Below are 21,926 nucleotides of genomic sequence, written 5' to 3'. Positions count from 1 at the left end.
TTCAACCCTCCAGATGAATTCCATATTCTTCCTCGTCTTTGGTGTTGGAAGTATGTATCAGTGTACAGAACTTGTATTCAGCACTCACTGAAGAATGACCCACTGACTCTATAGGTATTTTTGGGCCCAGGCACTGTGCTAGGTCCTGGGCAACAGGGGACTGAGGTCGACAGCCCCCTCACCGGGGCTCCGGGCCTGGCCTGGGGGGCTGGTGGGGCCACCCTGAGCCCCTGGGCACTGAAAGGACAGGCTGGCCTCGTTGGGGCCTGGATAGCCACTGGCAGGGCTTGCTGATGGTCTGGCTGGCTGAGCGACCCCTCTGCCAGGCAGCGGAGGGTCTTTGTACCCCCTCAGCTTCTGAGGTGTTGGATTCTGATCCTGAGGACCTAGCGGACTTCTGAGGCCAGACGCTGGTCATCTCTGCCCTGGGGAAGCTGGTCTTGCTTTTCTCAGGTTCTCCTCTAGATGGTGCAAGGGGACCAGACATGGGCTGTGTCCCCAGTGCAGGCCTCCCAGGCACCCCCAGGACAGCAGTGACCACAGGAACACATCCAGCTGAGTGTAGCTGGGGTGCTGCGACCTGCAGCAGGGACGGGACAGAGCACAGTCCTTGGGCAGGGCTGACTGCCTGGAGCCGCCACAGCAGCCTAGCAGGGTTGCCCTGGGCCTGGTGTGCACTCCACAGACCCCGCACTGCAGCCGGCCCCGAGGCCCCCTCATCCGGTGGCCTCTCCCCGCTTATCCCATCAAAGCCGAGAGGCCAGGAGCTGCCCCTCCCCTTGGGGACGGGATGGACACCGTTCCCAGGCCCTGGCCAGCCCACACCCCGGCTCCCGAAAGCCGGCTCCGAGAAGAGTAAGAAACACCCCTCTGTGCAGGTGGGGACCCCTCCCACAGGGGCTTTGGAACTCTGCTTTCCTGGTGAAGGTGAGGTTCATTCAAGCCCCCTCCGGTCCCCCAGGCCAAGGCTTCTGAGGCGTCTCTGCTCAGCTGCTTCTGTCGTGGTCCCTTTGGGTGGGGGGGACATTGACTCGAGGGAGAGTTTCCTGGGAGGGCTGGGCAGGACCTCCGGAGGGTGGCCTGGGGGCCACTGCGTCCGGCCTCCCGGGGAGCCTGCGCCTCTGGCCATGGCCTTTGGGGGACTGGCTCCACGAATGTGCACATTTGACTTGCTTCCGGGTGGGGAGGCACCGGGGAGGGCCAGGGCCCATGAGGGTCCTCTGCCAGCCCCCGCCTCGGGCCTCCCTGCCCTTCATCCGTCTCAGGCTTGTGCCTGGGGCCCGGGAGTGAGGGTGAGCCCACCACCTGCATCCCCAGAGCCCCACTGACACGCTCCGTCCCTCGGGCCCACAGGGCAGGGGTCGTGCACATCTATATACTGATTTATTGGTTCATTTACTTGTTTTAATTCAGGAAGTGGTCTCTGCCCTCAGAGGGGTTGCCTCCTGCCTCTTGATTCTCCACAACCAGGCCCCCGGCCGACTGAAGGAGGGTTTTTGTTTTGACTTCCCCCCAGTTTGTCTTTTAATCATGTTTGAATTCTTAACCCTTTCTCCTCAGCCCTGTGGCAGGTGCCGTCCTACCGTGGACCAAGCAGGCTGCCTAACTCTTGCGGGGAAGCGGACTTTCGCCTAGAGGAATTTGACCAAAAACCTTTTCTTTCATCTCCTTTCATCTCGTTCCAGGCTCTCTCCAGCACCCTGGCCGCTCAGCCCTTCCCTCTGCAGATCTGGGTCCCAAACACCACCCGCTCCTGCGCTAATTCAGGGAAGTCCCTTTACCTGTCTGGGCCTCGGTTTAGATGGTGAAAATGGGCAAAATGGAATTCAGATTTTACCTGCACAGCTGTCGTGAGCAGCACACGGGACAAGGCAGGAGGGCCCTGGGCTCGTGGCGTGCCCGTCTCGCCGGGCTCACAGCTCAGGCCCTGCCCCCATCTCTCCTCCCATCCAGCAGCTTTACCTGCTGTTTGAATTTGTATCAAAGTAATAGATAAACACAGTTTTAAAAGTCAAATAACACTACAGATCAGATCATGGACAAGAGCAGACCCCTGCCCACCTCAACCCTGTTCCCGAAGCAAAGAGCCAGAGAAATCACTTTCTGTAAGTCTCCCTGGGTGTGCTCGTTTTGTGCTTTGCCTCGTTTGCGCATCACCTCCATGTTTCTAAATCACAGGCTTTTTATTTTTAAGTTTTACAAAATACCTACCAACTTCCTACCTGACAGAGGACCAGCCCCTCCCAATTCAGGTGCATCACGTTTTCCTTTTGGGGAAACGGTGCTGATTGCTGACAGGGCCATGTCTGTGGACCTCATCACGGCCGAGCCAGACTGTCCTCGACTGTGTTTCCTGCCTTGTGTGACTGTCTCCCGCAAGTAGCCTGTTCTCACAGCTGCTGTTCTGGGCCTGTCCTCACCCTGACGAGGCCACGGCCTTTTCCCACAGAAGGACTGGCTCCTCTTGCTTCCCGTTTTCCTGGGGACTGTACTCCGAGCCCTGTTTGGTAACTTTCATCGTCACGCCAGGGGTCCCACGCCCCGTCCCGTTTTCCTTTTTCTTGACTCCCTCACGGTCCCACGCCCCGCGGCAGCGTCCTTGGGGCCTCGAGGTGTGCGTGCACAGTCTGTTTGCTGCACGTCTGTCCGTCTGTCTCTCCCAGGCTCGCCTCCCGGCTTCCCACTGGTGTCTCAGCGCTGCCCGAGCTGTGGAGCCTCTGAGAGCACTGCTTGCTGTGTGCTAAGGGGACGAGAGCCTGTGCTACCCGAGAGGCGTCAGTCAGGCTCCTCTGAAGCCCCTCCCAGCGAGGCCTCGACTCCCGTGTCTGGCTTTGCATCACCCAATTTTAGCAAGAATCCTGTTAACTCAGTTGGACGAGAGACCCCTGGCCCACCATCACCGAGAATCCTGGTTTAGCCAGAACCCCTGATGCAGCGATTTCCCAGCCCCCACCTCACCTGCTCCTTGGCTGTCAATCCCTACCTTCCAGGCTGCACTGGGAATTGAGCCAGTTCTCTACTGAGGCCTCTTTTTGTCCTCATTGCAATGGTGCTGAACGAACCTGTCTCCATGGCTTTACCTGCTGTCCAGCTCTGGGCCTCTTGGGCAGCTCTGCAGAGCTCGGAACCTCCTCTGTGGCGCTGCTTGGCCTTTGAGGGGGAGCCGATGTCACCTAATGTGCGCCTCTTGGGCGTAACGCTGATTTTGAGCTGAAACAATGGAGCAGAAATTGCCCTTTTGGGAGGGACGTTCGCACGGTTAAGGAAATCTCCCTCCGTAAGTGTCTCTCTCTCTGTACCTGAACGGGGGTGGATCTGAATCAGGAGAGACTCTTACTGGCGAGAAGCACGGATTTAAATCCACGTAACCACCACACCCTCATTTCTGCTCTTCTTCGTCACCCCCGTAACTGGCTTCCCCCACACCCTTCCTCTTTTGTCTTTAGCTCAGGGAATTCCGATGGACTGAGAAGCTCTGTGTCAGCAATGGGGGACAAAGACCACAGGTGTATTTCCGATCATGCCATGGGTGCCGTACCAGGACACCACAGACGGCGCAGCTGAAACACAGACTCTTCTCTCCGTTCTGGGATTGTTTCTGGTGAGGCCTCTCTCCTGGCTTGCAGACGGCCGTGTCCTCCCCGCATCCCCACGTGGTCTCCCCTCCTGTGCGCATGGGGAGATCTGTGGGGTGACAGGTGAGGGAACCTCCAGTAAAAGGCACAGGGGCTGTGACTTCTCTGCTTCATGAACCGAGGTTCACGCGGCTCCTCGCGTGAGTCCTCCAGGGTTGGGCCCCGCCCACCGCCCCAGCCTTCGGGCTGGGAGGAGGCCAGTGTCCCCTCCCTCCAGCAGGGCGTTGGGGGGCTGGCTCTCCCAGGCCACCCTTGGCTCAGCCCCTCCCTCGCCGTCCCCATGGCCAGTCCAGCCAGCACTGTCCTGGCTCCTGCTGGGTAAACACGGTGCCCACGTGGTGCCAGGCCTGCAGAGACTCTGGGGCCCACGTGTGACTTCAGGGAGCAGCTGCACACAGAGCGGGATGGGCCGTCCCCGCCCCCCCAAGGCCCACCTCAGGCCTGCGTCAAGCCCCTCCTTCCAGCCTGGACACTGGGCCACACCTGGTTCTAGGACTCACTCTTTTGGAGGGCGGGTGGGCAGGCAGCTGAGCGCCACGGAGTGAGGGACCCAGACCCCAGCGAGGCCCCCCAGCACACACTTGCTGAATCTTTATTGCACTTTTACCACATTGCAAACTATTCCACGAAAATGCCGTGAAAGCACCCAGCTGCCCGGCCACGTGACTGTGTCACACACGTGCACAGGCTTCCAAAGCAAGTCAGAAGGTGCTCGAAGGCAGCTGGGCAGCCAGGAGACAACTGGTCCTTCACGTCGCTCAAAGCTACGCGGTGTTCATCTGTCGGCGTGAGTCCGTGACAGCGTCAGGAGCCTCTGCGGCCCCAGACGACACCTCTCAGCCCCGGGGAGGGAGGAGCGTTTTTACTGTACGTTCGGTCCAGAGTGGGAGCCCTTCGCGGGAGCACTTGGCGCTGCTGGGCGGCCCTCCGTGTGATTTGCTGGGTGGTCGGGGTCTGCAGAGATGTCTCTATTTACGTACATTTACACCAGGTATAAATACAAAATAGTAAATAAAGACTTCCTTTCCATACAAAAGGGTGGTGGCCCACCGCCAGGCCGCCCCTGTCCGCGGGGGCAGAGCGCTCCCGCCGGCCCGCCCTGGCCTGGAAAGTGAGGGACACGCGTCCCCGGGCCGCCCGTCCACTCCAGCGCTGGCCCGTGTGCCCCGGCAGCTGGCCTGGCCACGGCTCGCGGTCACTACCTCCCGGCAGAGGCTCTGTGCTCGGGGCTCAGGTCGTCCTCCACGACGCTCTGCAGCCCGTCCTTCTCCACGCAGTGCCTGACCGCCTGCAGCACGACGCGCAGCCGCCGGTCCAGAGCCTCCAGGTGCGGCTGGTACAGGACGGGGGCCACGCGGTCCCTGCGCAGGGACTCGGCCAGCAGCAGGCTCAGCTTGTACTCCTCCTTAGCCAGGAGCTGCAGCCGCAGGTACGTGGACCTCCTGATCCTGCAGGGAGAATGACGTCAGGCCGGCACTGGGGGGAGGAGCCTGGCCGCCAGCTGCAGCTGCCCCGAGCAGGGGTGCCGGCTCAGCCCCTGGCCCGCTCCAGCCCCGGCCTCTCCGAAGCACGCGGTGAGGGTCCTGCCTCCAAGGGGGGCCCGTGTGGGCCCAGCGGTGTCCAACGGGCCCGTTACTCCCGGCAGATGGTACAGGGGAGGGAGGCAGCCCCGGCTTGGCTTGCTTGTTGTCTGGGCCCGGCGACACGGAGCTGCCCCGGAGCCGAGCAGGTGTTTAGCCCCACAGCCTGTCTCCCCATCTGCTAAAGGAGGGGCTGGGCTGGGAGCCCCGACGGGTGGCAGAGCGGGAGCCCGGGGCTTCGTGTCTTCCGCTGCAAGGTGGGCTATTCCGGTGACAGGGGGCTGGGTCCCGGGAGGAGCTCTGGGAACTGCCGGGGTGGGGACGGGCCTCCTGTGCAGTGACAGGGCCAGCCCAGGGGTGGGGCCCTCGGGGAGGGGCAGAGCCGCACCTGCAGCACTGCTGTAAAGGCACCAGGATGGAAAGCTCGTCGTGGGAGTATTTTCCAAACCTGCAGGAAGAGGAGCAGAGCTGTGGAGAGGCCACTCGCAGGGGGACACCGTGCGCAGAGCCCAAGCACGGGGACAGGAGCGTCAGAGCAGCCCCGCGTGGGCCCAGCCTGGCAGTGCGTGGGCCTGGTCCCTGCTGTCCAGCCCCGGGTGCAGGGCCTGGGACGAGGCAGGTGGCTGAAAGCGGCCTGACCTGGCCACCGGGCTGAGCAGAAGTTCGGAAGTGAGGGGCCTGGGCAGGCTGAGCGGAGAAGGCTCGAGGGCGGGTCGGCCTAGGGTCTAGCTGCACGGGCGTCTTCTACAGCTGGGAACGAGTGACCCACAGACGCAACTGCCCAGGTGCCCAGAGCTGATTCCCCTGAGGCGTCTGAGAACTTGCAGCTCTGACCACTGGAGTGGCCTGTCCCCTGCACACACACCCACTCCAGGCCTCAGTCTCCCCAGCTCACAGGCTCACAGGAGTCCTGGCCAGAACCCTGTGTCACATACGGGGGCCTTTGGGGGCCGTGCCGTCCCTCCCCACAGAGCGCCTGCTCCCCCAGCTCTGGGTGGGGACACGGCCAGCCCTTCGCCGCGTCTGGAAGGACTCACCCTCTCCCATTGTCCAAGTGGATGATAAACGTCTTGTTCCCAAACTTCTCGAAGGTCTCATAGTGATGGCGGTCCATGTTTCCTGTAGGGACAAGCCTGCTGGGAGCCTGTGTGCATCTCAGAGGCGTCCCCTCCCTCCCCCGTCTGGCCTCCAAGCCGGCAGAACCGGGTACCAGCAGGACCACGGTAGCTGGACCTGTGTCAGGCGTTCCCAGGGCAGGCCGGTGGCCCCGGACATACCCATGAGGAAGTCGAAGATGGTCATGTCCATGACGTCCAGGATGCGGTGGCTGCTGTCGTAGGGGGGCGTCTGCTTCACCTCCTCGCAGTAGTCAGGGTCCACTTCCCACCTGCAGGGGAGCCGGCATGAGAAGGGCGGGCACCTCTGTAGACAAGGAGGACCCAACCAACCTCTGGGGCTGCCCAGCTCAGTACACCGGTTCACGGGGCAGCAACAGGGACCGGGTGAGAAAAGGTGTCGCCGCAGAACAGAGTGTCTGCAGATGGTACCCACCAGCGGTGGGCTGAGGCTGCATTAACAGGAGCATGGGGCTGGGAGGTGATGGAGCCCCACCACGCGGATGCCACGTATTTGTGGGGCTGGATAGCACACTTGCAAAGAAGCCAGTCCTCTGGAGGCCCCGGCCCAACGTGCCCCCGACTCACTCTGCCTTCTTGCGCTTGTGGTATGAGCGTCGCCATGGGTTCCGCCAGGTCTTCCTCTTGGCCAGGGACAGGTCAGGCAGAAAGGCAGCCAGCGAGCCCTCGATCTGGTCTGGCTTCCCGCACAGGGCGTGCTCCGTGGAGCAGTAGTAGGGGCACTCCCCGTAGAAGCAGATGTTGTTGGCTGCAGGCAGGGGGCACACAGTCAGTGGGGCCCCTCGGGCAGCGTCCCCGTGCCAGCACCCCCCGCCCCGGGCATCCGTCCTGGGCCAGCGTGTCTGCGCCACGTCCGACGCGTCCCGCCCTGGGCGGGGCTCACCCACACTCGCACGCTTGACCTCAGCCGCCTGCTCCAACCCCGCGTCACAGACCACGGGGCCAGACAGCTCGGGGCTTAGAGCTCGGATCTGAACCCGAGCACTTTCTCGTCACCCTCGAAACTAAGTCTGGAGCCTGTGGAGATTCTGCCCAGTGGCTTGAAAAAGGCCCTCATACAGGGAAAAAAAGTGAGACTCAGCCGGGGGGGAGACGCTTGCAAACCGTAAGCTAATAAGCATCCGGTATTTACACACAGAAGAGCTCTTACGTCTCAGTAATGAAAAGATGAACAACCCAATCAATAAACGGGCAAAGGGGTTCAAAGGGTATTTCTCCAAAGAAAATACAGAAATGGCCGACAAGGACATGAAAAGATGCTCGACACTGTTAGTTACCAGGGAAATGCAAATCAAATCCACAATTTCTCAACCAGTGGGATGGTTTTGATCAAAAGAACAGATAATAACTAGTGTGTTGAGGGTGTGGAGAAACTGGATCCCTAACACAGTGCTGGTGGGAACGTCAAATGGTGCAGCTGCTGCGAAAAACAGTCAGAAAGTTGGACACAGAACTACCACATGACCCGGCCATCCCACTCCCAGGCACACGCCCGAGAGGAATGAAGACACATCCACACAGACACTTGCACACAGATGTTCACAGCAGGCCATTCCGGCAGTCAGAGTGGAACCAACCCACATGCTCGTCAAGGGATGGGCGGATAAACAGTGTGGTTCATCCGTAAAGTGGAACAATATTAAACCACAAAAGGAATGAAGCGTAACACCTGCTGCCACGTGGATGAAGCATGAGCATTACGCCCAGTGGGTGAAGCCAGACACCGCTTACGTGAAACACTGGGAACAGGCAAGTCCACGGGGAAACACTGGCAGCTGCCGGGGCAGAGTGGGGGTGACTTTGAATAGGGACGGGGGCTCTCTTGGGGTGAGCAAATGTCCTGGAATCGGATAGTAGTGACTTGCACAGCACTGAGAATGTTCTAAAAACCACTCAACGGCCCGCTTCAAGTGCTGGGCTGGTGACGCGTGGAGTACTTCCCCACAGAGGAGAGTGATTTGAGAAGCGCTGGGCTGGGAGCAGGCCGCAGCCACGCCTCGGTGCTGGGAGCGCTGGGTCTGTCCGTGCATTTACCAACCGAACCATGTTCTCAGGGTCAATCACCTCCTTCCTTTGCTGGAAAAACAAACCCCGAGCCTGGGGTGTGCAGAAATACAGGGCCGGGGCCCCCGGCACCACTGCAAAGCCCCCTTCCCCGTGTGAACGGCTGGCTTCTGGGCCAGGCGTCCCTCCTGCCGCACAGCCCGCCCGAGTGACACTTGTGACCTTCTCTGGCTACGGGCAGCAGTCACACCCCCTCGAATGGAAGCGCAGGCTCGGCGGCTCCTCTGAACACGCAGAGTCTCAGCCAGGTCGGGACAGGGGATGGGAGACAGCTCCCACACACCCCCTGCTTCCCCCGCCTCAGGGTCTCGCAGCTGCTGCTGAGTCATGACTGTCGGGCGATCAAAGAAAGATCAGCCTGAGATCTCGTCTGTGTAGACACAGTTCAATCTCAGCCCATTTTCAGGAGGAAAATACTTCTCTGAGCCCTGGAATTTGTCCCTCTAATAGCCTAAGCTGGCTTTAGATGGATTCATGTGAAAAGAGAGGCAGTCCCTTGGGCCCACGGCTTCTTCCTCATCAGAGACCAAATCCAGTCTCTAAAGGGACGTCCAGGGCGGGGCTCCGATGGCCCATAGCCTCTCGCTTCTCAGCTGTGCAGCCTGGGGGGAGGCCCTTCACCTCTCTGTGCCTTGGTCTCCTCTGAACGGGGACTGCGGCGGTTTTGAGGCTGAGTGTTAAACCTGTGACCCGAGGGAGGGGTGAGGGGCCGGTCACGGCAGTGCCCTGCACGTGGAGAGGAGGGGGCTTGAAGAGGTAGTCCTGGCTCATCTTAATAATGACACTCAAGACAGACAGCTCGGGGTGGCCGGGGCCAGATAACAAGGAGGGCCTGCCTGCTCCAGCCCCCAGAGGACTTGGATGAGATGCGCTGCCTGCGCAGGGAGCCTCGTCTCTGAGAGGATCAGGAGGTCCCAACACCTGCCAGCCTGAGGGTCCCGGGGGGTCCAGGCACGCCGTTCTCTGAATGTTTCAGGGGTTTGCCGGCTGGAGGCTGCCAAGATGTCACGTGGGGCAGGGCTTCTGGGGAGGGGCCTGAGGATGCCCGGGTGCAGTTCTGGGAACCCCTCTGGCCCTCAGTGGGATTCTGACTGGACGCTGACCACAGTGTGTGGACAGAGGCCCAGTGACCACCCAGCCAGACCGCGGCCGACATAGCAGGAAAAGAGCCGATTTAAAAGTGGGGCTGAGTGGCTGGGAGGGGGCAGGAGAGGCTCCTGGGGGGTTCACACGGGGCCCCTGTAGAAGCCCACAGATTTGCATGGAAGGACGCGGGCTGATCTCAGGATATGAGGCACGTCATAGACATCTGCCGGGAAAGCACGAGGAACGTGTTCCATAGGTGACGTGGGCTCCAGCTCCTGGCCTCCGCGCAGCCCCACAGTGGCAGGCGCTCAGCTGTCCCACGGTCCAACGTAGCCCTGCACCTCCGGCCGCCCACTGCTGCCCCGGGCCCGCCGGCAGGAGGGCCGCCTCCACCTCTCACCGCCTCGGGCTCCCTGCCCTCCACCCAGGCCCTTGGAGGCGGAAGGGAGCGGGCGTGGATTAAAGTCTACAGGGAAGCTCGGCATCTATGGCGATTTTGGCCTCCGATGGGTGCAGAAGTGCAAGCAGAGCCAAAGTGGTCCAGATGAATCCCAACAGATTTCATTTTCAAATGAGATCAAGCTGGCTCCTGTTATCCTGCTGCTTAAGAGAAAACCAAACCTTTCCCAGGGCTTTCAGGAAGAAATGTGGCTGACAGAGCAGGGTGGTGGGAACAGAAACAGTCAGGTCAGAGGGGGTGGGCGTCGGAAGTGGCAGGTCTGGTCAGAGAGGGCTCAGGAGCGCGACCCAGGCGGGGAACTCGGGCGCCTAGCAGGATTCTCGGATCAACCCGCCGGGCCTGGGAAGCAGCTGGGAGCCTGAGTGGGTCCAGCTGTCGGGACCGACCGCAGTCAGAGTGCCGGCCCTGCTCGGGGTGAGGAAGGGGACGGCGTCAGGCTGCGTCCTCGGGGACAACCAGGGAGACCGGCAGTCAGGATTCGTGCGGAGGACGGGGTGGGGCGCCAGCATCTCAGCTCATCTGCTTAGGCTAACAACTGACTCCATCCTCTGGTTGTAGGAAGGAGTCCCCACTCAAAGCCCAGGCTAAGGCTGCCTTTCCCCAGCAGAACACGGAGCGGGCCTCGGCTCGGAGGCCCCTCTGCCCCACAGGGAGTGAAATCCAGCGCAGAAACCCCTTGATTTGTGTCCCTTTCTCGAGATTTCAAACTTCAATCCCTCCCTTTCCTTGTGGCAAGTTACAGCATCCCTTCCGCTCAGGGCCCTCAACTGTCGGGACAGAGCTCAGAAATGAAAGAGAAAAATGCGGGGACCGGCAACAGTGCGGGTGACCCTCAAAATAACCAGGTCGAGGGAAAGACAAAGAACATGCCCCACGCCACCCACCCTCCACTGGCAGAAGCCACCCAAGCCACAGATAGAAGGTGGGTCCCAGGCCATCGGGGGCGACGCAGGGGCGGGAGGGGACTCTGGGGCACGGACACGGTCACCATCTCGACCGTGGGGACAGTTCAGACGCCAAACGTCAGTTAAACCATTTAAAAATGGGGATGTGGAAACGACGGGCCACCCCAGGGCCTGAGCGAGGAATCCCACGCAGGTGCTCGGCGAGGCTGGGGCTCCTGCCGCTGTGGCTGCGTCACCTGAACCTTCCCACCTGTGCCATGACGGAGGCGGGGCACACGCCCCCGGACAGGCCTGTCCCACCCGTCCACGCAGCTCGGGCACAGGCAAGGCAACCGGAAAGCCCTCAAAGACCCCTCCCGACACACAGGCTCTCACTCTGCCCTTTGGTTTCTGGTCACATGGGTGAGACACTGACGCAAAAGGGAATGAAAACCATCCTGACTCGGGCGGGTGGGTGGGGTTCTGCCCTACTTTCCTCTCCTTACGGGCTCTGAGAGGAGGAACCAGACGAGGCTCTCGGTGAGCACTGGATGACAAACATGGAGCTTCATGAAATTAAGGACGTGTGGGCCTCAGTTCCGATGAATTTATGAACGCCGCTTAGAAGCATGCTGAGTAGGTCAATCTGAACATCAATCTACAGGAAAGGAATTCCTAGGCCAGGCTTTTATTCGCCAGCAGGCCTTCAGACACAGGCAATCCAGGGCCTTACGTGGCTTCTGTCGGCATGAACTAACTGGGGTGGTGCTAGGCATGGCCGAGGCATTCCTGCAGGGGAGCGGGGGGCGAGGTCCACTCTCCGTGGATCTCGGTGTCCCCGCTGGGTCACTCCACTCTGCTTTGCCGGCATCACGGGGACAGCTCAAAATGTTCCAAGATGAAATACAAGAGAGTTCCCCACGGCCCAGGCCTAGTGAGCGTGGGTGCCTGGAACAGCTCGGCGCGGGGCCTGGCGCAAAGGAAGCGCTTGGGAAAGGGAAGGGCGGATCGTGGAGCCCCAAGTGCCACATCTGAAACAGGCTGGGGCAGGTAACTCAGCAGAGTGTGACTTACGTTTATGTGTGCATTTAAGTTTATAATATGAAGTCTTGAAGGTTTTCATAACCGTCAGCACCTCATGGTACATGGAGCGTGCAGGGCACCCGAGTGCAGGGGAACCAGGGCCAACCCTCCAGGGGACCAGGTGAAGTCGCTGCTCCCCGCCGGCACTTGGTGGAGGAGGGGGAGGCAGCACGGCCCCTGCCACTGTGGGAGGGTCTTGCTGGGGCGTTTTAAATCTGGGGGAGTCCAAAGAACGGAGTTCCCCTCTGGCTGGACCACGTGGAGGAGAACCCCCAAGAGGCTGCGAGTTTCCTTTTGCCTTTGGTAGAAACAACATCTATGCCGGCCCAGGGGGCGGAGTCAGGAATGATCAAGACCATTCTGGCAACTTTTAGACTCAGGGTGCGTGGCACGCGGTGACTTGAACACAGCAGCTGAAGCCAGCGCCGCACGTGGCGCAGGGGCAGGTTACCTGGGCAATGAGATTACCTGGGGAAATGAAGAAGGTTCTCCACAGCTTCTTGTCCCGCGTGACGTCCCGGATCTCCTTGGTCATGTTGACCATCCTGCCGGCCACGGGAGGGACCCGGCGGAAGTCCAGGATCCTGGCAGAAGGACAGGGAAAGGAGTCCTCACCTCCATACCCTCCAGCCGCTCCCACCAGAGCTGAGTGGACACCTCACTCTCCTCCGTTAGGCCCAGACCCCTCACATCGGCTGCCTACCCTCCTCCCCAGCAGCAAGGGGCCTGTGAGGCCAGAAAGAATGTGCGTTCTGCTGGCAGAGCTGCCCTGAGACAGGTGATCGCGGAGGGAAGGGGCCCAGTTTTGTGAGACTCATGACCTTTGGTCTTGCCAGAGAGGCTGATGCCCTGTGAGTCTCCTCTTTTCTCTCCTTTACTCCCGACGGCCGGCTCTCTACCCTGGGTCACCTGGGCAACCCCCGTCGGCCAGGCACACAGCAGGGCCCGGCCATGGGGTGCCAATGCCGCGAGGGTGCCGGTGGGAGGGCTCACCTGTCCAGGTGGAAGGCAGCGATCTCTGCGTTGTGCCTCTCGTAATCGGAGAAATAGAAGAAGTCAGGGGGTGTCTCCTGCTCCCTCGTTTGCCTGGAGAAAATGGGACAAAACAGAAGGAGTTTATCAAAGAGAAATCCTCCCAGTGGCCGGGTGCGTGTGGCTCGTACCAACTCCGGGGAGCTCACTGTCAAATTCCCAAGGATTCTGGGAACAAGTCGTTAAATGTAGTCATCGTTAAAAACTAAATTATATAGGGAATTCCCCGGTGGTCCAATGGTTAGGACTCCAAGCTTTCACCGCCGAGGGTGCGGGTTCAATCCCTGGTTGGGGAAGTAGATCCCACAAGCTGTGTGGCACGGACGACAAAAAAAAAAAATTAAATTATATAAACCTACAGCTAAATAAGTTGTGTTCCAGAATAACCACTTAGATCTCGCGATGCCCCAGCTACTTCCTGAGGTGAGGCTACTCCTCTCGTCTACAGGTGGAAACCGTGCTGGGACACCTGTTCTCAGCCCACCTCTGCGACCTCGTGCTGGGAGCCGGAAGCCTGGAAGCGTCTGCACCGTGGAAATCGGCAGACTCTGCCCATCAGGCTTTAATAACCACAGGGGCTGGTTATTAAATGATGATCAACACCCCCCCACACCGCCCACCATCCAGGCCACCAAATGCAGATTCTCGGGAGAGGCTGCTGGCGAGGGTGGCCAGGTAGCAGAGGACCCGCCCTGAGCCAGCGACTTCCCCGCGTGTGAGCCGGGGCCCGGGTCAGGTTGTGCAAACTGACCCCGACCTGCTCTCGCTGCCCGCCTGCTGCCTGGACAGAGGCTCCCTGGGGGTGTGCAGGAGGCACGAGGACGGCAGGACCCGTCTCTGAAGCCCACGAGGTGACCGCTGTCCGTGTCCCCAGGGCACCCTGGCATTCAAGACCAGTGGCCTGCCTCTGCCCCTGCCCTGGGTCTTACCATGTCCCTGAGTGGAGCTGAGATCACCACACTGTCTCCTGGGCCCCTGCTCTGAGGCCTCCGCTCCGCTGTTCCATCTCCCCGGAAAAACCTTCCCTCCATGTCTCCCAGAGGCTCAGTCGGCATTCCCAAATGTGTGTCCCACCCCACCAGGCCCTCAGGCTCCCAGCACAAAAGGAGTCCTCAGTCAAAAGAGTCTGGAGTCCGGGTAACGGCCCCACTGGAGCGCAGGTGAGCGCCGTGAAGGCTCACAAGTGCTGCAGCCTCGTCCACGGGGTTCGCAGCACCGTGCCACGCTCTGCACCTGTGAGGGCTGCGGCCAAGCTCTCAGTGCCTGACCCCCCGCCGCCCGAGGCAGCTCCCTCACAAGCCTTCCACGATGCCACAGGGAGCTCGGCCACTGCCGGCTCCTCCCCTCCCAGGCTGGTGAGCAGACAGCAGTGCGCTCCGCCCCACACCGCCTCCGCGAAGCCCTGCCGGCTGCCCCCATCGCAGTGTGTGGGGGAGGGGAGCGCCGCCTGGCCCTCCCCGGACTCCTCATCCCCCCAGGATGTGAGGACTAAGGAGCTCCAGGAGCCTGTCGGCTCTCGTGTGCCGAGCCCCACCGTGTGCGGCAGACAGCGCCTCTGCCTGGCCGAGGGACGGGAGGCCACGTGCAGGACTCTGCTGAAGGGTGGACGTCACCCTGTAAACATCAGTGCTTAGCAGGCGCCTGGGGGCAAACCAGGTGAGGGCCAGCGTTTGACCTCACATGTTGGGGCGTTTGCCCACTGTCCAAAGCCACGTGGGAGCGAACACGCTCCCTGCATGCGATCCAGGTCCGTTCCGCGCCCCGCCTCCACCGCTGGGGACAATTTCCCAGGAGACCGCCTGGCGGCGCCCAGGGAGGAAACCCAGCCCTCAGCCTAAGAAGAGCTTACCGAATGCCAGCGATCTTCCCTGAGCTGGGCAACGAGGGTCAAGGGCCTCCCATGATCGGGCCCACACCTCCCACTCAAGGCGGAGGCCGTCCAGTACGGGCTTGAATGCGCCGGCGACAGGAGGCTAACCACGTTTCCCCGGGTAACTCTCCCAGCCTGGCTTCCCCGAGTCCTTACTCCCCAAAATGCAGCTCGAGTTGGCCAGAGACACCCCAACCCCGAGCATCTGGGCCCAACCGCCAGCCGACGTCACTGCTAAACACACACGCACACGCACGGGTACTGAGTTCTGGAGAGCCACCCTCGGGAAACTGAGGCCACGCGGGGAGGACCAGACCCAGGCCTCAGTCCAGCGGGCTGCACATCCACCGGGGGGCCCCTCGCCCCCCGTGCTCTCAGAGCTCCTGACGGGACATGCCCCTTTCCCCGTGCTTCCCCAAACGTCACCTGAATCAGCCTTTCCGGGAACCAGCTTGTGACTCTGGGAACAGCCCAGCGTTCACAGTTCCAGCTGGTGTAACTCTGGCCTGGGCAGGACCCTGGCCGGGGACAACCCCGGCCTTGCACCAGTCCCTGTGTGAGCCACTCAGGGGCACCCTGCAGACGGCTGCCGGTGACCGAGGCACAGGCCACCTAGCCACCCGGCTGAGCTGGAGGTGGCTGGCGGGCATTTCCCAGTCACAGACCCTGCAGGGGGCTGGCACCCAGGGCGGGGACTGCTCGGCACCCGGGAGAAGGGAAGGCCACGCCGGCCAGGGCTCCTGAGACATCAAGGAAACCAAGTCCAGGCTTCCTGGTGGAATCTCCTGACTTTTAAATGTCGGCAAGTAAATTTCCTTTTTTAAAAAACGCTGTGGGTCAAATTAAGTATGTGAGCCTCCCTCACTGGAAGCCGCCCATGCCCTGGGTCTGCAGCGGCTGGAGAACTGGGTATTTCTGAGATTGAAGGTGGTGGTTGACTCAGCTGAGAATCCCTGGTCGAGCCAAGCACTGTCTGCACAGCACTGGTTCTACGGACTTTGACGTTTTAACTGGAAAAGGGCTGGTGCAGATTTAAGCCAGATTTCTTCCCTGCAGACCCCAGAACAGCCCTCCCCGCAAGGCAGCGTCTCCCAATTGCACAGCCTGCAAACCCCACCTGATACGTCCCCGGCCTTTTATTTTTTCAGTCTGTTGTGGAATTAAGAATTATTTTCGTTGGAAAATACATCAGAACTCACCACCAGCTCCTGGGGCAGAGCCCCTCAAAGAGAACCCTACAAAAATGTACGAAGCTGTGGGCCCTCAGAGGCCCCATGCCCGGGGCTGGCAGCACAGCTCTCGCCTGTGCTGCCGGGGGATCAGCCACCCTCGCCCCACCCAGGGGCTCCGGGTCACTGACTCTGCTTCTCAGCGTGGCCTGCACTGCCCTCCCCAGCCCAGCAGGACTTTCCTCGGTGATGGACACGCTCTATACCTCACAGTCACACCCAGATGTTGGACACAGGACCCAACTTTCGCATTTTACTTTAATTAACTTACACCTAAACAGGCGTGTGTGGCTGGTGGCTACTGCCCTGGACAGTGCAGATCTGGAGGACTGCCCCTGTCTGCCCGTACATCCGCACTGGGCGGAAGCTGGGGCCTGGGTCCTTCTCTGCCCTCTGTCTCCCAGGCTCTGCCTCTCCACTTAGCTCATGGCTCCCCTGACCCAACAGGGCTCTGCCTGCCCTCCCAGTGGACCTTCGTTCCTCCACTTTCTCGGCCAGGCCACCATCACCATCACCAGTGCGTTGGCCTTCGGTCCCTGTCCCTCACACTGGCCCACCCCTCTGAGCAGGTCACACACGTGGAACGCAGGTGGCTCTGAGACCTGCTGCTCTGGGAAAAGCCCAGCCACTTCCTGAAGGCACCGTGACCAGGTTCCAGAACAGTTCCTGGTTCCGTCCCATCTCCCGCCTTGGGGTTTTCCTGTCACCTCCGTCCCCGGGCCATTCACAGGAAGGCAGCTCTGCTGACCTCCTGGCGGACGTCCTTACCAGCCAGTTCACGCCTGGGAGAACTCAGGGAGTCTCAGAGTTCTGTTTATCTGCTGTGGGGAGGATGCTGGCACCTCTCAGGGCGCAGGTGCTGAGCAAGGGACCACCTGGGAGCGTCTGTGGGATGCCAGGGCCAGGGGCACCCATCCCACTGGGGAGACTGGGATTTCTTTCCTTGCACTGAGTAGGGAGAAGGTGGACCATAATCCCCTCCATGGGGGGCCAGCCAGCTTCCTGCCACTTCCTGGGCTGCACTGGGGAACAGCAGGTACTTTGGAAAACTACTGAACCCAAAGCACCAGGCAGGAGACTGGACTTGGCTGAACCGGGTCACCTGGCAGCCTCTTCTTCCTCCAGGTGTCCCGGCGGAAGATGTGCTCAGGTGCAGGAGGGCAGGTGTGGGGTGCGGCCCGCCCCAGGCTTCTTCCTGGGAGCAGGGCATGGGGATGTGAAAAGGGGATGCTATCGGACCGTCTGGAGCTGGCTGAGCACCCAGGGCTCGCCCTGACGAGGGGCGGAGAGCCCAGGGGCCAGGAACCAGCACTTCCTGGAACGGGCACCTGGAGCCCAGGAGTCACGGTCCTCCCCCGCGGACTCAGAGGAAGCCATGCCGGCGGCAGCCCTCCCCTGGGATATGCTGAGATCTCCGAGGAACTGGGGACGGGGGCGCCTCCCGGGGCCCACTGCCCTCACACGTGGAGCAGTCAGCACCTGGAGCCCCCTCCCACTGCTCCGGAGGCCAGCTGGGCGCCCTGGCCTCGGGACTGCAAGGCAGGGAAATGAAAAGGTGTTAAGGCTGACTTGCTGGTCAGACAGCAGCTGAGGAACGAGGCAGACCGCGGATTCGGTGTCTGCTGACGTGAAAGGTGGCCTTGGCAATGGCGACGGGTTAAAAAGGGAAGAAAGGTAGAAACTGGTGGAAGTGGGAAGGGCCAGGGTCCGAGGAAGGTTCGGGTCCACTCCTCCTCTCAGGAAGGCCCTGGAACTTCACACTCCACCTGGCTCAGACAGTCAGATGGAGCCCCAAGGCCACCAGAAAGCAGGCACTGGAGGGCGGTCCCTGATCCCCTCAAAGGCCAGACCCGCTAAACCCTAGCGAGAGGCTGCTTGGACCAGTTCTTGGGGCCTCCTGCATGTGCCTCTCTCCAGAGCTGACCACACCCAAACCCCCTTCCTTTAGAGGGACTTCCCTTAGCTCGGAAGGAAGCACAATACTACCCAATTGTGGTTATTCATACTAAAGTGAGAATGACTGCTATGTTGACCTCTCCCAGGAAATCTGTGATCTAAATCCCCAGAATCTGTGAATACGGCTACCGTAAATGGCAAGAGGAACTGTGCAGATGTGATTTAGTTAAGGATCTTGAGATGAGGAGATTATCCTGGATTATCTGCATGGGCCCTAGGTCATCAAAAGGATCCTTATAAGAGGGAAGCACAGGGAGACCTGAAGGCAGAAGAGGTTACACTGGCGGCCCTGAAGATGGAGGCTCTGGGGGGGAATCTGTTTCCTTCTCTAGCTTCTAGAGGCGCCTGCATTCCTCGGCAGAAGGCCAACTCCAGAGCCTCCAGAAGCCCACAGCCCACAGATCCATTTTAGATTTCGGACCTCCAGAACCGTAAGAGACCAAGCTTGTGTTGCTTTAAGCCACTAAATTTGTGGTAATTTTTTACCACAGCAACAGGAAAGGCGTATGGAATCTTTGGCAACACCAAAGCAGCACAAAGGACACAGTGATTTAGCAACCTTGGAGAGGTTGTGAAATTCCGTCTGTTTCCTCCAGATCTGGTCACGCTGAAATGCGTTACACTTTTAAGAAGTGATGCAGAACATTTTGAGAGAAGAACCTCTGTTTTCACATAAGCCGAGGGAGCAGAATCCAACGCGCATCGTGTGCCCTCCCTGGGCTGTACGATTTGTCCTTGGGGCGCCCCTCAAGGCTCTGATCTTTGCCCCTGTTTTAATGACACAGACGTCTGAGGTTGGGAAAGGGGGAGCGACGTCTGCAGAGTCACACGGCTGGAAATGGCCGGCCCTGGGTCAGGAGCCGGGTGTCTGACCCAGTCCTAGGCTCTTTCTTTAGGCCCCAAAGTCAGACATGGCCCTGGGTGTGGGTCTCGAAAGGCTGCGTTTCCCCTGGGATCAGAACCGTGTCTGGGCACAGTGAGGCCGGAAGACGCTGGCTGCCAGCCGCCAGGTCAGGTGCCTAGGCTCACAGCGGACAAGGGGCTGCAGCCCCAGAGGTTCGGCTGCAAGAACCATCCCCACGTCCCCAGGAAAGGTCCTGGTTCCTGGTGGGAGGAAGGGCCCACCAGTGCGTCCAGTTCCTGCCAGACGCTTGGCCCAGCTCCCAGCAGGTCTGCACCGCTGCACCCCTCTTAACAGCTGTCAGACCCCTCTTCCCTCCCACAGACCAACAGCCCCCCTGCTGGTCCCACTGCTACTGTCAACATCTCAGCATTCTTTAACTTGTGGGAAAACAGAAAACTTTGGCTTTGATTAAAAACAGAGTAAATTGGCAGCTTATGACCAAAACCCATGAAGGAATAAAAGCCAGCATTTATCTGGCTCTTACTCTGAGCTGAGTGCCCTGCTAAGCGCTTTCCGTTGAGTTCACTCCCTGGGTCCTCACGACCCCTGTGAAGTGTCCCCGTCCTACAGACAAGGACGCAGCCAGTGAGAGGTTTCAGCTCACAAACAGAGGGGTCCCGATACAGGGCCCGGCGCTGGGGTCCAAGGCCCCGCTTTAGCCCAAGGGGACCCTGGGTTGAGATGGGGGACTGGTGTGGGGAGTAGGCCGGGCCATTTTCCCTCCACCGGACACCCGGGGAGGACGACTGGTGGGGAGGGTCGGCTCACACAGGCCTGCCCTGGCTGCCACCCTCTCCAGGCTGATGGAGCAGGTGCGCCCTTGGTGCCTCTGTGAAGTGGGGCAGGTAAGACTGCTCAGGGGTGATGCCGCCGGGGGGAGCAGAGCCCCGCCGTCCCCCCCTGCTGCTGGCTGCCCCACCAACCCGTGCAGAGACGGACTCGCCGAGTTGCACACGGCGAGCCAAGGCCAGCTGAATGGGGATGAGGGAGCCAGGAGAGAGAACAGCAAACCGTCGGGTGAAACTTTGGAAAAAGGGCAACTGTGCGATTTTCCCAGGGCACACACAGCTGTCACAGGCTTTTCCGTCTCCTTGTCAGAGCTAAGGGCCCCCGAGATCCCTGAGCCCAGATGGGAAACTGAGGCCCAGAGAGAGGTGGGCCACGCATACACCTTTCGTGTGTCGTGCGGAAGGACCGGCATCCCAGACCCAGCAAGACAGAGACAGAAAGAACGAGAGCACTTCCAAGGCCACGTGAGAATCGCGAAGGGCACCCCTTCAGGTGTCACTGCAGGTACCCGCTCGGCCGGGAGATGCTCACAGACAGACGGCGGTGCTCCCGAGGGTCCCACCCTGGGTCCCCGTGCACCCAGCCTCCTCTGAGCCTCTTCTGTCCATTATTCAGTAAGCTACTGATGACAGCAAACTCTCCTGTAGAACTTTCTAGCACCCGGCTCGCTGTCAGCGCTCCACTCACACTGACGCACGCAGGTCAGGACTCTGGAAGGCAGGCAGTGTGACCAGACCCACCTCACAGGTGAGGCACTGTAGCCGGGTCACGCGCTGGGAAGCGGCAAAGCCGGGCGAGGCACGCGGAGCGGAGAGCCTGGCGGTGTCTGTATCCCCACCGCCTCCTGGGATGGCTCCTCCTAGCTCCAGGAGCTGGGGGCCCAGCAGGCACGTGGGTGGGTGTCCTGCAGCTACTGTAGCAGATGACCACAGATGTGCTTCACACAGCAGGAGTTCATCCCTCACAGTTCTGAGGACCAGGATCCCAAGTCAGGGCGTGGGCGGGTCACACTCCCCCCAGGGGCTCCGGGGGTTGGTTGGGGGGGGTCCCTCCAGCCTCTTCCAGCTTCCTCGGCCCCAGCTCTGCCCCCATCACCACATCCCTCCTCTGGTTTCTCTGGGTCCAAACCAAGAACACACGTGACTGCATTTCGGGCCCATCCAGGGGTCCAAGGTGACCGCCTCACCCCAAGATCCTGACTCCATCACTTCTGCAAAGACCCTTGTCCTAACTGGGTGGCCTGATGTCCTGGGGGCAGAGGCCACCACGGGGACGAGGCTCTGGCTCCCGTCCCCGGGCCAACCTCAGGGGCAAAACACCTGACGAGACAGACACTTGCTCGTTCCTCCAAAACGCGCAGTGGATCCGGGCTCACCCGGCGCCGGCAAGGAGGAGAAATCAGCCTTTCTGTCTCGGACAATCTTCCCATCACTCACACGGCAGAAAGCAAGCACCGTGTCATTAAGGAGACATATTAAGCTGTTTAATATCAGGTTTTCGGCTGGTAGACGTTCTGGAAGGGAGAGGAGGCCTCTCCCTGGCAGTTACCTCGGCGAGACCTTTCCGTCAATATCTCCTGCCAGTTTTGGCAACGCTTGTCCTGGCCCCTGCGGGGGTGGGGATCTGTTTGGTAAAACACGCTCTTCCGACTGAGAACCTCCAGCACCTGTTGTCCACTCCCACCAACCTATTTTCTTTTGGCGGAGGATTTCCCTGAAGGCTATGGGCCTCATAATGACCACACCCAAGGACGGGTTCCCCCAGCATCTTGTTACTCGCCCGCAGACCTGCCCATGCCTCGACCGGCCACGCCGTGAGCCACAGCCAGAGCATCAGGACCAATAATCAGCGATTTGCGGCCATCAGGTGATCACGAGGGGCCTTCACACCCGCCGATCCCCCTCCCTTTGGGTCTCCAAGAGACATGGCGACAGCTCTTCAAAGTAGGACACAGGGGACAAGTTGCTGACTATGGTTGGGTGGAAAAATTAACTCAGAAGAGATTCAAACCTCTTATGGTCAATTTCATGGAAACCAATTTAAAAACAATTCAAAGATCTGTAACTGCAAAGAAAGTCCGAAATTGTTTCCATTTAAAAATAATTGCAGTGACTCAGACTTGCGTTCCAAAGCAAAGGGTGGGGGTGGGGGGGGGGAGAGATTTGCTTGAAAGTTTAAGATCTATTGTGTTTTAAATACTTTTCTGCCAGCTCATCTG

General features: G+C 60.2%; 1 protein-coding gene across 1 annotated transcript in view; it reads right to left on the bottom strand.

Moving 5' to 3' along the window:
- Positions 1–4,211: 4,211 nt before the first annotated feature.
- FAM20C (FAM20C golgi associated secretory pathway kinase) overlaps positions 4,212–21,926 on the bottom strand; it is a 36,737-nt gene continuing 19,022 nt past the window's right edge. Inside the window, exons 4-10 of the mRNA XM_007114865.3 lie at positions 12,922–13,014; positions 12,397–12,512; positions 6,919–7,099; positions 6,493–6,602; positions 6,253–6,334; positions 5,604–5,663; positions 4,212–5,083 (exon numbers count right to left, since the gene is read on the bottom strand). Coding sequence (XP_007114927.2) covers positions 4,834–5,083; positions 5,604–5,663; positions 6,253–6,334; positions 6,493–6,602; positions 6,919–7,099; positions 12,397–12,512; positions 12,922–13,014 — 892 coding nt within the window. The 3' untranslated portion in view covers positions 4,212–4,833. The remainder of the gene's footprint in view (positions 5,084–5,603; positions 5,664–6,252; positions 6,335–6,492; positions 6,603–6,918; positions 7,100–12,396; positions 12,513–12,921; positions 13,015–21,926) is intronic.

The sequence above is a fragment of the Physeter macrocephalus genome, unplaced genomic scaffold (genome assembly GCF_002837175.3).
Source record: "Physeter macrocephalus isolate SW-GA unplaced genomic scaffold, ASM283717v5 random_282, whole genome shotgun sequence".
Taxonomy (NCBI): Eukaryota; Metazoa; Chordata; class Mammalia; order Artiodactyla; family Physeteridae; genus Physeter; species Physeter macrocephalus.
This window is presented reverse-complemented; position numbering and strand designations above follow the sequence as displayed.